The 14,945-nt window shown below is 30.1% G+C and overlaps 1 protein-coding gene across 2 annotated transcripts in view; it reads left to right on the forward strand.

Moving 5' to 3' along the window:
• The window catches only part of LOC136989482 (limbic system-associated membrane protein-like), a 241,417-nt gene extending 226,779 nt beyond the window's left edge, over positions 1–14,638 (forward strand). The window contains exons 4-10 of one of the 2 annotated variants that reach the window (XR_010882921.1): positions 2,758–2,892; positions 5,266–5,409; positions 5,485–5,669; positions 6,800–6,896; positions 8,430–8,603; positions 12,047–12,329; positions 13,694–14,638. Coding sequence is in view for 1 of the 2 variants with exons in the window: in XM_067287651.1 (XP_067143752.1) it covers positions 2,758–2,892; positions 5,266–5,409; positions 5,485–5,669; positions 6,800–6,896; positions 8,430–8,603; positions 12,047–12,264 (953 nt within the window). In the remaining variant the exon portion in view is untranslated. Of the gene's footprint in view, positions 1–2,757; positions 2,893–5,265; positions 5,410–5,484; positions 5,670–6,799; positions 6,897–8,429; positions 8,604–12,046; positions 13,190–13,693 lie in introns of those variants that run through there. The other variant, XM_067287651.1, reaches the window with a different exon arrangement.
• The last annotated feature ends 307 nt before the right edge of the window (positions 14,639–14,945 follow it).

The following is a 14,945-nucleotide window of genomic DNA, read 5'->3' on the forward strand; positions in this document are numbered from 1 at the left end:
TCTTTAAATGATCTTGAAAATCATATTGTAGACATTTACAAGGGAAAACAATTATTTTCAGGGTCATTTCATGTAAATTTATACATGATTTTCAAGGACAATCGAAGATTCTTTCTAGAGTATAACTGTTAATTTTTTATTCTTGTACATTACTAGAATAGTATTGTTAATACTGCTAAATATTTAAGTATTGCTATAGAATTAACTGTCCATTATATACACTCACAATAGAAGTTCGTTAATCCGGCACTTAATCCAGAATTGTTTTATTAGTAATTCGGTATGGTAATCTTTTACAAATCAGAATTTGTTTGGGCACGTGATACGCTAAAGACCCCAGGCGAAAATCAGTACATGTTTGGAAAATAAATATTAAATGCACATGAACCATTGTAAATGTTTATTCTGTGCAATTATTTTATTAACGTTTCCGTATCGTATATAATCGTATATAATATTTATCGAATTTTTATAAAATACTAAAACTTTCGATAATCCTTATCACTCTGTAGTTATAAGGTTATCAAAATTTTACTATGGCTGGATAGATTCAAATCCTTGTCGAATCCTAGAAGTCTTAATGTATAATGGTTCTGGAGTATGCCAAATTATATTTTGGCTCTACACGAAATTCTAGAATATCCTTCTCCATAACTGCTCCTGAAGTTGTTAATATAGATGTAGAAGAGCCTAGTGTTTGAGCCAAATTCGAATCCCAGTTAAATCCTAATGTATAATGTGTCTGACGTATGCCAAACTCTATTTTAGCCCTACCCAAACTCATAATGAACGTATAAGAGGCCCGTTAGATCCGCAGCACTCAAAGTTTCTCGAAAAAGACTGAAATTACTATCGATTTGCGAATAAAAATAGTCTAATGAATAAATAAACTCAACCTTCCATATTTTCTTATGGATTTAAAAAAAAATACACACTCCATAAATTTATTCGGGATATAAAAAACAGATTTAAAACTAAGAAAATATGGTAACAAGAACGGCTTTGTAGTAACCATAAAAATTCGTTTTAATTAAATATCGTAAGAGGGAATAGCCGTTTTTACTTAAAATATCTCTAGAATTAATACTGGGCTACAAAAAAGTAAATAAATCAAAGGAAATAACACAAGAAACTACAATAAAACTGGAACTAAAATGGCGGAGTTTAGAAGTACATAAGCTAAAAAACTACGATCGTAAAAGATAATTCGGTGGTGTTATCTACAGAATTCACAATCTGCCAAGGAAGATATCCATATTTTAAGACGTCGTATGTTATAAAAATTTTTTATTGTTAACCGTTACCATTTATATATATATATATATATATCTTGAATTTTTATACGGTAACGGCGTAACGGACTTAAGAGCTAGTTAAATGTATAGAAGAACATTAAGTTGCGTTTTTCTTGTAATAATTTAAAGAAATTTAATTATTTATACTTTTAATATATATAATTTCGATTAAATTCTACGAAGTTTTATGTAGTGCAGCACAACACCACACTTTCATCTTTTACTCTCCCGCTGTTGTATATAACAGAAGGGAAAGTATTGTCAAAAGTGAGGAAAGTAGGGGAAAGGGAGCCAAAAATTAATGTCCAAGATTTTTGGACTCGAAGCCGGTTGAAAACGTCGAGAAGTGCAAAAAATTTGGAGGTTATTTTCTGTATGCATGTATGTTTGTGTGCGGGGGCACGATTTTGTTCATCCTCTTTGAAACTTAATAACTCTTGTCCATTTTCTCGAAAATTTCTGAAATTTTGCTAGGAGGTTTGTTTATTAGGTGGATTGATGCTATTAAATTTTGGTGGTTATAGGTCGAGGGGGTGGGGAGATAAAGGGGATCGTGTCTATCTTCAAGAGGGTGGAATTAATGACGATTTTACTCGTTATTAGCATTTAGTTTGTTGCGTAAAACTCGTATCTACTCTCGAAATTAAAATTTTTTGACATTTTATAATAATCAATAATATAAAAAGTTTTTAAAATAAAATCTCGTAACGGATGGCGTCCCACACGATTTTAACTTTTTGCCGAGAAAGTTACGCAACTCGTTGCTAGAATTTTTTTAATGTAGTAACAGAGCAACACACTTCATACTTTTCTATACATTTATTCAGCACTTACGAATTTATTTTTATTTTTAAATTTAATTTTATTAATTTTTGAGGAAATTTTATAATAAAACAATGTTAAAAATTGATATTTTACAAACGAAATTTTTATATTTCGTTTGTAAAATAATTTTTATTCTGTTCAGAAATGTGTTAAAATGTAGAATTTCGAGTTGTACCTTCGAATAAATGTATTGATTTTAGCATAAAGGAAGTGTGGAGTGAATTAAATTATTATCTAGTTATTGTAGATGAAATGAACGTATAAAGTTTGTATGTTACGTTTAATTAAGTTACATTTAATTAGAAGCATCGCGAAATCGCATCCATTTGTTTATGAACACAAAAGTATATTCTTACACCGTTACGCTCACTTGCAGCTTGTTTAAGCAGCATTTACTTGTACAAACAGGTCAAAAATCATTTTATAACACTTAATTTTAATTAAAAATATAGAATTTTTAACTATTACGCTTTCATTCTCGAGCTATTCATTGGGTTCTTACCAAGGAATCCATTGAAACCTATTGTTTCAATGGATTCCTTTAATAAGAAATCCATCGATGAGCGAATTATTAGAGTTAAAAGTAAAAACTTTTATATTTTTTATAAAAATAAACGTAATTCTGTATTTTTTAAAGGCTCCATAAGTTTCGCTCACACTCCTCCAGTACAATTAGCTCCAGAAGGAAGTAACTTCACAGTATTTTGTAATGTCAAAGCGGAGCCACGACCCATCATGTCGTGGTATTTCAGGTCGCGGCTGTTGACACCCGGTAAGAATCATTGATTTTTAATTAATTTAATAATTAGAACTTATTATTCTTTATATTTACATAAATTATAAATTAAATCATTTAAAATTAATAATTTTTGGCGTTTTAACATATAAAAAAATGCGCTGAAGCAGTGCATATCTATAATCTTTTTTTTAACTAAATTAATAATTGGAAAATTCAAGAAGATTCGGGAATTGTTTCCTCGTCTAACAATTTCATGGAGAACTTAAGGTTTAAGGGCACTTTTTTAGTATCAAGAGAAAGATTGGATGATTCTTTATATAATAAGAAATTCTAGATAATACAGATATTATAGAAAATATCTTAATGCATGTGGAAAATTATATACAGTATAACATTGTAGACATTTTACAGCAGCTAGGTAGAGTTCAAAATCGAATGAAACAAATGAAACTCTTTATTATCATTTCAAAAACCTAAAAAAACCATTATAGGCAAGACTCTAGAATAAGATTCCTGAAATTTAAAGATACAAAAATCTTTATAGATAGGTTCTAGAATAGTGCAACTTGAGTTCAGTTTAAGATCAAGAAGTCGTGGTAGATATGACTCTAGAATAAAGCTCTAAAAGTTAGTTCAAGATCTAGATATTACTTTACTCCTTTAATTCGGTTTAAGGACTAGAAATCATTATAAATATGATCTCGGATTTCAGTTAAACATCTTAAAATCGGCTTAGATAAGGATCTGGAATTACTCACTTTAGATTTATTTCTTTAAGATCTAGAAATAATCGTAGACAAAGCTTTAGAATAATACTTCCAGAAATCAGTCCAATGGCACAGACAAGACTCTAGAATAATACTTTTGGAATTCGATTTAGGACCTAGAAATCGTGATAAACAGGCTATAGAATAATACTCCTGGAATTCAGCTTACGATACAGATATCTTCACAGACAAAAATGATATTCTAGAAATCATTATAAATAAGTCCAACACCCGTTATAGATAAGCAGATCTACACAGAGAAGGACTTTACAGACATGTACATTTTCCGGTAACATGTGTAATTATTATACTTGTAGACCCTATTCTAATACATTTCCTACACCATCAATTATAGAAAAGCATAACAGAACACCCTTCTACTATTAACAAATGTTCCATTCATACATGTTTGGAGTAAAGACACTTAAAACCATAAATTTACATCAAGCCAACCATTCATTCATTCATTAAATTTAATTTACAAACGACTAAAAATGCGCATGTAGTAGTGTGTGACAGTAACATTAACGAATCAATTAATATCTATTTACAAGGGTAACATTACTAAGTAATTGTTTTCAACAAATGAAGACTCATAACTTCTTTAAATGGTTAGGAAAATGGGACTAAAATGATGTCGTAGTAGATGAGTGGGGTGTTAATCTTACGTCATAAACATGTGTAGAAGCACATTTTCAATAATCGAAAATGAATGTAAATAAATTATGTTACGCACTGATTGCTTTATAAATTGCTTAGAAATCTAGTAAACATCATTTTGATATGTTACGTGCTTTTCTGTAAAGATAATGTGTTAATTTATAGTTGCACTCATTTAAATTCTCATTCATTTATATTCTACTAAACAGTTTATGTGTCAAATGTATTATTTACTCTTCGTAACAAAAGGTGATGATTTAATTTTCTCGTGTTTAATGGTTTCTCGTTTATAAATATTTATATAAATTTAATGAAGTTAAAATTTTAGTAGTAAGACCCTTCGTACAATCAATTTATACAATTCAATTCGTTACAGTAGAACTGTAACGCCACGTCTATATCGTAACATAACTGCAAGAATTACAATTATCGTAACGTAACCTGATAACTGCAAGTGTAACTATATATAACATAACTGTAAGGTCTGAAATTATTCTAAGAATCGTAGTTATAGAGTGACTGTAGTTGTGACTATAACTGTGACTATAGTTATAAATTAATGTAATTATAATTATTATAGTTCGGTTATGTTATAACTTTAATTAATAGCGTAACATAACTGCATGAACTAATTATGGAATAACGCAACTATTTGGGAATATATAAGCAAATCCTTAAGCCATACTAGAGAATACATAAACAATTCCATACATGATCCTTAGACAATACTAGGGAACATATGAGCAAGTCCTAACTCAATGCTAGGGAATATTCAGTATAACTAAATCCTTACACAGTATTAGGGAATATATAGCTGTAAATCCTTTAACATTATTAGAGACTTATAACAATCCTTACAAATTATTAAGGAATTTATAATTATCAATTGTTATTAGAGCAAAATTATTATTTATTTTCACGTTTTGGTATACTGTATAATAAAAGAGAATTTTCATAAAATTTTCTTTTTAAATTTCAGGTATAAAATATCAGATAACCGAAGACGGATTAGTTATCCACAGAATAACAAGAGAAGATAGTGGTAATTACACATGTAGAGCTATAGTTGTTGCTCCTAGAAATTCTCAGATCAAAGAAATAACAATAGTTGTCCAAGTACAATGTAAGATAACCATTCAGATCCTTCATTTTATATAGACTTTAACCCCATAAAAGTGATCAATATTTTATTCTGCAGATAGTCCTCATTGGAAAAGGCCTCATATGCGTAGGGGTTATAGCAGTATTGGATTATCTACAAATCTTACCTGTGAAGCCAGAGCCAATCCAGCACCTAGTTTCGAATGGTTAAAAGATGGAGAAATACTTAAAAATCATAATATATATAAAACATTCCACGAAGATGATAGGAGTGTCTTACAGGTGATTCATAAAATTCGATTTCTTTTGGTGACGAAGGAATAAGAAAATCTTCCTTTCAACAACACGAATAAAGTGTCACGCTCCTAATCCAAATATGAATTGGATTTTTATGTTTCTAACTTATACATAAACAAGATTTTCTTATTTTTATTCTAAAGTTAAAGATTTTCTAATTCTTATCACAGAAACGAGGAAAATGTTCGTTTGTTTTTTAACGTGAGCAAGATTTTGATTTTCCTATATCAAATACGGGCAACATATCGTGTTCCTAAGCAACGAACGAAAAAGATTTTCATGTTCCTACTCGAAACGTGAATAGAATTTTCTTGTTCTTGTCTCAAACATAAATAAAATTTTCGTGCTACTTCTTTAAACACGAAAATTTACGAGTTCTGACTCCAAACACAAAGATTTTCTGGTTCTGACTCCTATCACAAACAAGACTTTCATCTCCTACCATAAATACGAATAAGGCTTTTGCTGCAGCACAAACAAGATTCTCTTATTCCTGTTTCAAATATGAGCAGGACCATCTTCTTTCTAACCCAAATAAGCAGGATTCCCACAATCCTACCGCGAATACGAGTGAAACTTTCAGGATTAAAAAGCAGATAATCCTGAAGCTTTAAAAAAAACTTAAACATCAAGCCAATGCAACTGGCTCACACCCAAAACTTATCGTAAGTTGAAAGTAAACATAACGAGTTAAAGTTTAGTTATTTTATTACAGTTTCACTCTTCCTTATTATAGAGAAAGCAGTAAAGAGGGTGATTTAATCGTTGTCAGTTTTGTGTTTTCAATTAATTGTTGTGCAAGTTCATAATTTATCATTTAATATTAAGGTTTTATTACATCCAAGACTAATTTCCAAACATAATCCGTGACGTGATAACACAGTTCAATTATCATGCCTTAATAGTTTTCCCTTAATTGTTTCCTCCCTAAGGTTGTAACAGGGGAGAAATTCTCTTACGTCAACAAATCTCTGTTGTATTGTTTGATGATGATGGTTTACTATTAACTCGCTTTAAATATCTAATTACTATAAAATTTTACGTTATTTTTATATATTTATTACAATTAATTATTATTTTATAGTTTAATGAAGTGTTTTTTTTTGTGTGTTTAGATTAAGGTACACAATGCTTCTATGTTTGGTGAATATCTTTGTCGAGTGTCAAACGTCTTAGGAGTTAAAGAAAGGACGATAGTTTTAGAGCAAGGAGGTAAAATTTCGTGTTAATTTTAATTAAAATTTAAAGTATATTAGTTTGATTTTAATATATTTTTAAAATTTTCAAAGAATTTTTTAATATTTTATTACATTTTCTCATCGATTATGCGTGGCATTCGTTCAGAATGTTGCTTGAAATTACGCTCGTCTCTAGTTTTACAAACTGAAAATATTTAATTATACTGTTAAATAATTGTTTATTGTCCGTCTGTCTGTTCGTCCGTCCTTCGTTAATCTCGAGAACGAAATTAATTGAAAGCCGAGACTGGATATGGGAAGCTTTAGGTCCCAATTAGCTGTATAGAACCTTTGATCTGGACCGGAAGTCACGTAATTTTTTAAATTTACAGATGATTAAAAATTGTAGCTAATGCGATGTCACTCGTCTATTATATTTTTATGATTATTAATTAATATAAATCTAAAAATTCTCCACCCGAAACTGAATTTTTAGGTGATTAGAAAGTCATTTATGGTTTAAGCTCAGAAATTAGTTCAAAAGTCAGTTAACCATTGTAAATTTAAACTGAATTTACGATTTATTTTAATTGACTTTTTGGGCCACCCTTTACATACATTTTCCGGCAAATTTAACTTTATACAAAATTTTATTAATTTCTAATAATACTTTAAAGTCAGACATACTGTACGATAGCATAAATCTCATTCTATAATAAAATAAGTTCATTAAATTCACAAATTTTTATATATATTTGCCTTAAAATAAAATAAAGAAAGAGTATCAAATAGGGAAGATAACAGCTTATTAATCCTATTCTTAGTTCCTATTTAAGGTTTCTATTGAGGCCTCAATAAAAACCTTAGGCGCTCTAGGGGATCCAGGATCAAATCCGGGCAAACAACTCCAAAAATTTTTATGTGGGTAAGTCATATGTTGGGCCCCGGCTATAGGCCTAGTCGAATCCACATTTGGTATGATTTAAAAGACTCTCTAGTATTCACAGAACGGAGTCAATAAAAGGCCTTTTAAATGTTTTCCTATTATTGGCATTATTTTTATTATATTTATAATTAATTACATTTATAGTGCTCAAAATGTAAATAAATTAGATAAAAACTTAGACGTTAAAACAGTTGTAACATTAATGAAAAATAATTTCAAATATTGATAGTCCACTTTAAAATAAACGAGAAAATAAGTAAAAAGTTTTCAGATCTGACATCGCTGATTTAAATATCGAAGATACGCCTACGTTATGACGTTTTTCTTACTTCGACCAATCATCACTTAGTAACATCAATTCAAATTTTAAATTGTTTAAAATTTCCAGTAGTTAGATATTACATATTTTTTATGAGACCACCTATATTTCTAATAATAATTTATTTAAATTTTTGTCTATTTTATGTCTAGATAATTAATTACGATTAGTTTTCTATAACTAAGCAATATTTTAAATGAAATTGTATACAACTTGTATCAGATTATTGAACATAATACGCGTTTAAATTAATTTTATGATTGTTAATTTTCATTATGATTTGCCATTTAATTTTATTGCAGTTAAACCTCCTCCACCGAAGATCTCAGTAATCGCAGAAGATCCAGGGATGCTTATACTATACCTGAATGACCCATTAGAGAGGGATGATAATCTTAGGCTCTTAGGTTATCGTGTAGAGTATAAACAACTTTCTGAAGCTTGGCCCGATGCAAACAGTCAAGAATTTGGGGTTGGTGAGTACTTCGATAATATGTGCCATTACAATGGAAGATTTTCAGGTGAATTCAATTTTATACTTCGTGCACTATTCACAGCACAGTAAGCATGCTTTCACTAATAATAATGCAAATTGTCTTTGTCTCAATGCTAATTTCACTCTAATCTTATAGAAAAACAATAATAATAACTTGAATTCACTTTAATTTTCACAATTTTTTTTTCAAATTTAACGTTGAAAGATTGGACTAAACCATACTTTAAAAATGGCTCAACAGTGGCTGAGTGGATGAAACCACTGAACACAGGTCGAGTGGGTTTTCGGCCTCACTAGTAGACCTGCCACGTGGAGTTTTCCGGATTTTCTTGTGTCTAGTGGAAAATAAAAGTTATTTTCCCTCCCCTTGGCAGATCGCCCATGTATTGCATCAGTGTCATCCTTTCGAATCGAAGCATGCTTAAAATTTCGTACGTGGATGAAAAGTTTATGATAATTGTGAATCGACTACAAACATCGGAACAAAACTGGACACTGTGTTACGCAAATTTGAAGAGTAAGAAGCTAAGAATTGCTAATTGAAATCGTCTTTACCAGAAAGTAGATTTTTCCCTGATAAATTTCAATTTTACTAAGAAATTATGGACCATGATCTAAATACGGTGACTAATGAAGTAAGAAGGAACTGTTACAGAACGGGTAAATGTAATCAGATATTGATTGAATTCAATGGCTTAATGAAAGCAATTTCTTTCTCGTTTTGTTAAAATTAAGTCTGGAGGTAAATCTATTGTTTTCGATGATTTCTGCCCTCAGTCTAAATTGTAAAGAAAAAAAGCCCTTTTATGAAGGGAGATGGAAAAAGATCTTCGCTTCGGGCAGAAATTCTGATAATTCATAAAAGTTCCTACGTTTGTAGTTAAACTTCATCATTTTTTATGAATTTTCAGAAGTAAGAGATAATAACGCAGAGAGAATGTTTCCAGAACCCGAGGATAATAATGGATTCATGTAATCAAAACATTATCTTGTCAAATTGTCAAGGCTTGTTGCTCACTAGTTTTGGAAATGTGGATTTTTTCAAATTGATTTCAAGATTGCGAGTAGTCGCTTCAGGAAAACTGGCTTTCCAACCTACTGCCCAATATATATTGGGCAGTAGGTTGGGAAGCCAATTTTCCTTAGACCAAAGACTTAAAAGTAGTCTAAGGTATGAGCTTCTGGGGTTTAATTATGCTGATTCATAAATCTGTTGGTTTCATACGCTAATTACATTAATCTAAAAACTTTATAGTAGTCGAGATTACACTATTAAAAACTTTAAATTAATAATAGTTACGTTCTATATAAGTATTGTGTATTTTGATCCTTGGCCTTCTAATGATGGGAGATGCCAATGAAAGAGTAGGTGATAAGTTGGATACTTTAATCCCAGAGGATTGTATAAATAATAATATCTTCATATCGCAGGATGTGTAAAACTTGATGGATGACAAATTTTTCCAGATGTTGATGGCGAATAGTTTAATCACCTTAAATGGTAAAATCAAAGGAACTTCCTGTAAAATACACTTACATTTCTAAGTTGGGCTCTTCTGTGATTAATTTGGTATCGATTAGTGCTGAGTTCTGATCATGTGTCATTGGTCTTGTTTCTGAATTTTAGATATGGTGCGAACTTACACAATTGGGCTCCATCTCCATTCTCTGTTTAGGTTAGACTGCTGTGTTTTCTAACAATGGGGGCATGGCTACGTTCGTCAACCCACCTGAGAAATATACAGCAGTTTGAAATGAATGAATTACTGTATGTTACAAACATAATTAGATCATCGAAAGCCCCTGGTGAAGATGGGATTATAAATGAGGGAATAAATGAGCATATTGGACAATTTGTTACTGTAAATTTGATCAGTCTAAGAAATATATATAAAAATGATCGAGACTAGAGAATTGCAGGGTGATCAGTCTAAGAAATGTCATTAGAAAATTTTTTTCGTTTATGTTATGTGAAAGATTACTGTTATGGGTTAATAATCATACTATCTTCACATCCTTCTATGGTGCATTATATAAACAAAGGCTATGAGTATAACTTTTTTCTCTTGTGTGGTTTAATACATATGTCTCTTAGATAAATTGTTTTCCTGTCTTTATGGATTTGCATAAAGCGCTCACAGACTTTTATGGTATAAATTGTCGTTCACGGGCGTTTCCAAGATCTGTATCCGGATATTCCAGTTTCGGTTCTAGTCTTTTGAATATAAAATTGCTGATATTTTATTATTGGATTATTGTAAAATTGAGTTACAAACAGTGATGTCAACTTGGGGGTTTCTCCCTAAATTTAGGGGAAATCTGAAGGATGAGGGAAATTTAGGGAGAAAATGTAGTCTGCCCATATTGGTTAGTGGACTTTCAGAGACAAGTAGGACTTTCTAAAAGTCATCAAGAGAAACAAATTTTCACTTGAGTGCTCGGCGGAGTGGGCACTCAAGTGAAAATTTGTATTTGTCAAAAGACTAATACATTTTTCTTATGCATTGCACCTGGAGCAAAACTATTTAGGGAAACTCTGAGTTTTAGAGTGAATTTCAAGTTTCTTTAGGTGGTTTTTACGACAGAAGATTGGTTACACTGGTTAAAGAGAAAAATCAGCGCTTTCGAAAGATGTTCTTTTAATAAGCTATATGTAAATAAGACCAAATCTTTAAAAAGAGCAGAAGAAATAGAAAATTTGATAATTTTTTTTTATGGGACCCAGCTAGAGACGGTGCACAGTGTAATATTTAAGTACCTGTATTTGGTTTTCCTTGTCCTTCACCTTCTCGGATCATATTAAGAAAAAATTATTAAAATAAACACAAAGCTACCTCGGTTTTCTCTAGACAAGTGTGACAATGCCAATTATTTAAATATTTTATCTTAAGTGAAGTGTTGTTTCTTTAGCTAATTTGGAGTTTGGTGCTGATGATGAGGTTGACGATCCAATAGAATTCCTTCAATTATAATATTTTAAATCTGTCTTCAAGTTGGACACATTTACATTTTGCTTAGTTAAATGTTAATTAAGAAATGTTATATCAAGATTTTTGATAAATCCTTGTATCTTCTCTGTAAAGAGATGGAGGAAGAATTGGTGTTGCATACGTTTAAGTCGTATAGTGTTGGCCCTCATGGTAACACCATTGCTCAGGGATTAATAAAAGTTTCATTGATTAAATCAATTGAAAAATGTGTTTTTAAAACTAAATAATATCATTATTAAACTTTTTGAGCCATCGAAAATTGAGAAGAACTTTTCGAAAAATCTCACACCATTACCATAAAGTAGAATAGTGCACGTCAGTATGAGTAGAAGTAGCATCAGATATTTATTTTATATATATATTTTTTAAATTTAAGTAATTTTATATAAATACTACTCAATTAACTAATTAAAAATGCATTATATTTTAACAGCAAGTAAATATATCCTGAGGAATTTAGTGTACAATACGGACTATGTCATACGAGTGGCTGCAAGGAATGCTGCAGGTTTTGGTAAATATTCAACAGAAGTTATTCAAAGAACTCGAGGATTATTAGCAGATCCAGTTATAGACAACAATGGAGCACCAAATTTACATTCAGCTCTAATATACATGATACTTTTGTTACTTGGAAAATGTGCAATGTGATGATGAGTATCCTAACATCCGTGGGATGCTGCAAAGATATCAGCTCACACCAGAGCCACTTCTATGTAAGTGTTGTGTGTGAAAAGCCTGCCTGATTCATCAATTAGCATCTATATAAAAACAAAAAATACACAAAAAAAACATGCTAATATACGACCATGGAAGAACATATCCTTTATCTAGAACTATTTACATAGCTGATGGCAATTCCAAAATTATATATATATATAAAAATACCAGCATCTTTGTCGAAGGTATCTAAAAAACACACAAAAAAATCTTTTTCTGATTATTTGTCAGAAAAAAAAAATGTGCTTTTTCTAATGTTTATAACGAGGAATCAAAGATTATATGTCGTTCGTTTGTCTCCTAAGTTAGATCAAACTACAGTTTGTTAGATCTATGACTTATTTTTATTTATTTTTTACTAATAATTGTAACAACTCAGAAGAAGTCTGATGCCAAATTTGGTGCTTACAAAAGAGGGAAGCGGTAATCTTTTTTTCATTTTTAAGTTAAAAAAATTATATTGTATGGAGTTACAAATTGAGCTCAGAAGTATTGTGATAGCTTCCATCTATCATTTATCATACACATATATACAAGTGTGTATATATGTGTGCGTGTAAATGTGATCGATGCTAAAAATGAAGAAAAAAAAGTATACATGATAATGAGAAATGTAGAGAAGAATCTAGAAGGCAACATTATTTTTTTGAATTGTTAAAAATAATATGGAAGATATATGCTTAAAATCGGATGATGCGGATGAAGAATCGATATTCTTGGATAAATCTCTAGAAATGATACAAGAAACGACAAGAAATTGTACTAAAAATTGATTTATGAATCTACATATTATTTTTCTATTTAATTATTTTTAATAAATATTTAAATTTTATTTCACAAAATGGCACGATTTACATTTAACACTAGACGTGTGGAGAAGATTATAAAAATTGTAAATTTTGTTTGATAAATCATAGATTTTTATTTAAAAATTGGTCGAAATTCTATAAAATTAATGCTTTTCAATATATTTATATATATTTTTAAATATAAAGTTATCAAAATTTTCAATTTCAAACCTTGTATTGCTTCGAATCCGTTGAGCATCACCGGATTAGTTAGAAAAATTCTTATAAAATCATTTAAAATTTCGATTTTTTAATCGCAATTTTAAACGGTTTTATAAGAATTTTTCTGAATTTTTTCCTGATGCTCAACGTATATTCCTAACTTTCCTGAAAACTAAAATATTTGAGCAACGAATGTTCTATAATCGAAACTGGTAGAAGATACATTTACTTGTTATTTTTATATATAACATGCATCAGAAATTACACATTTCAACTTGTAAGTTAAAAACCATTTCGATATTTTTCTGTTGTTTAGCTATTATTTAACATTTTTTTTCACTGATTTAAAGGAATAAACAGGTCATGATAGCCAGACGAACAAAGAAAATCAGCCAAATCTACACCCGTTATGATAGTACATCGCGCGTGAAGAAGAAATCACTAACGATGATAAAATTGCTGGAGTGCAGCAGAAAATTTATTTCTAGTAATTCAGAAAAGAAAGACAAGACGCTTGAAAGAGCACATTTGATAATTCCTAATGGTTCATCCCCCTCCTCTTTACTGTAAAGTAGTAAGATAGCTTAAGATGTAAAGAGTTCACTGACCGCATTGAAATTGTATCTTCTTTTATTTCCCTCTTCTCTTAATCAGACTTAACGTGCCAAGTTAAAGATTTATACGATTTCAGATAAAAATAAATTAAAATCACTGTACAATATCACTAACTTATTCCAATTATCTTTACTTTTTCTCGTTCTTTTTAACTGTACAACTCCATAAACTCTTGTCGTTTCTTGTTTCCGATGGAAGGAGTGAGCGTATGAAGCCGTGTTGCGAGTACTGTAAACTATATTTTAAAATTGACCATAGCTGCAGAAGATTTTGTGTTATACCATCCGACACAATGAATATAAAAAAAATTGTTGAATGTTTAACGAAAATAAAAAACAGCAAGATGGAAGAATTATAACTGATAACTATTGCGTTATTGCATACAACCCATGACGCAGAAATTCTATAATTATGATGAGTGTAAGCTAAATGTTTTGACAAGAATGCAATTTATCGGTGTTCATAAATGTCAGTTTTATCCTTATAAAAAAAACAAAATATAAAAAAAATCAAGAAGATGATTGTACTATGTGTGCCAGGAACATCAACAAAGCACTAGGTTGTACAACACTGGCCTATGTTGTGTGTGCCTGTTTCCAATTTTTGCTTTCATTTCTCGGTTATTGACAATATCGGGTTTTAAATTGTGTATTTTATTAAAAGCTTGTTTTTTATACGAACGTCTCTTGAAGAATCTTTATTTCTATAAAAAAAATAATTAATAAATGTCATTAATTATCGTGTTTCTTACAATAAAGTATTCAGAAAAAAAGATCCATAACTCACGTAAGACGTGACAGAATATCAATCTCTTTTTTTCATCTCTCTACTGTTTTAAAGAAACTCTATTGAGAATAATGGGTTCTTTTCATACACTTGCGTTAGTAAAACTTTAAAACGTTCACATATAATCAGGAATTGTATACACTGTACAGAAACACTGTAGAAGATTTGCTAAATTTGGGAAAATGTTGCTACATATGTTAA

Source organism: Centruroides vittatus, unplaced genomic scaffold (assembly GCF_030686945.1).
Source record: "Centruroides vittatus isolate TY-2023 unplaced genomic scaffold, ASM3068694v2 scaffold_576, whole genome shotgun sequence".
Classification (NCBI taxonomy): Eukaryota; Metazoa; Arthropoda; class Arachnida; order Scorpiones; family Buthidae; genus Centruroides; species Centruroides vittatus.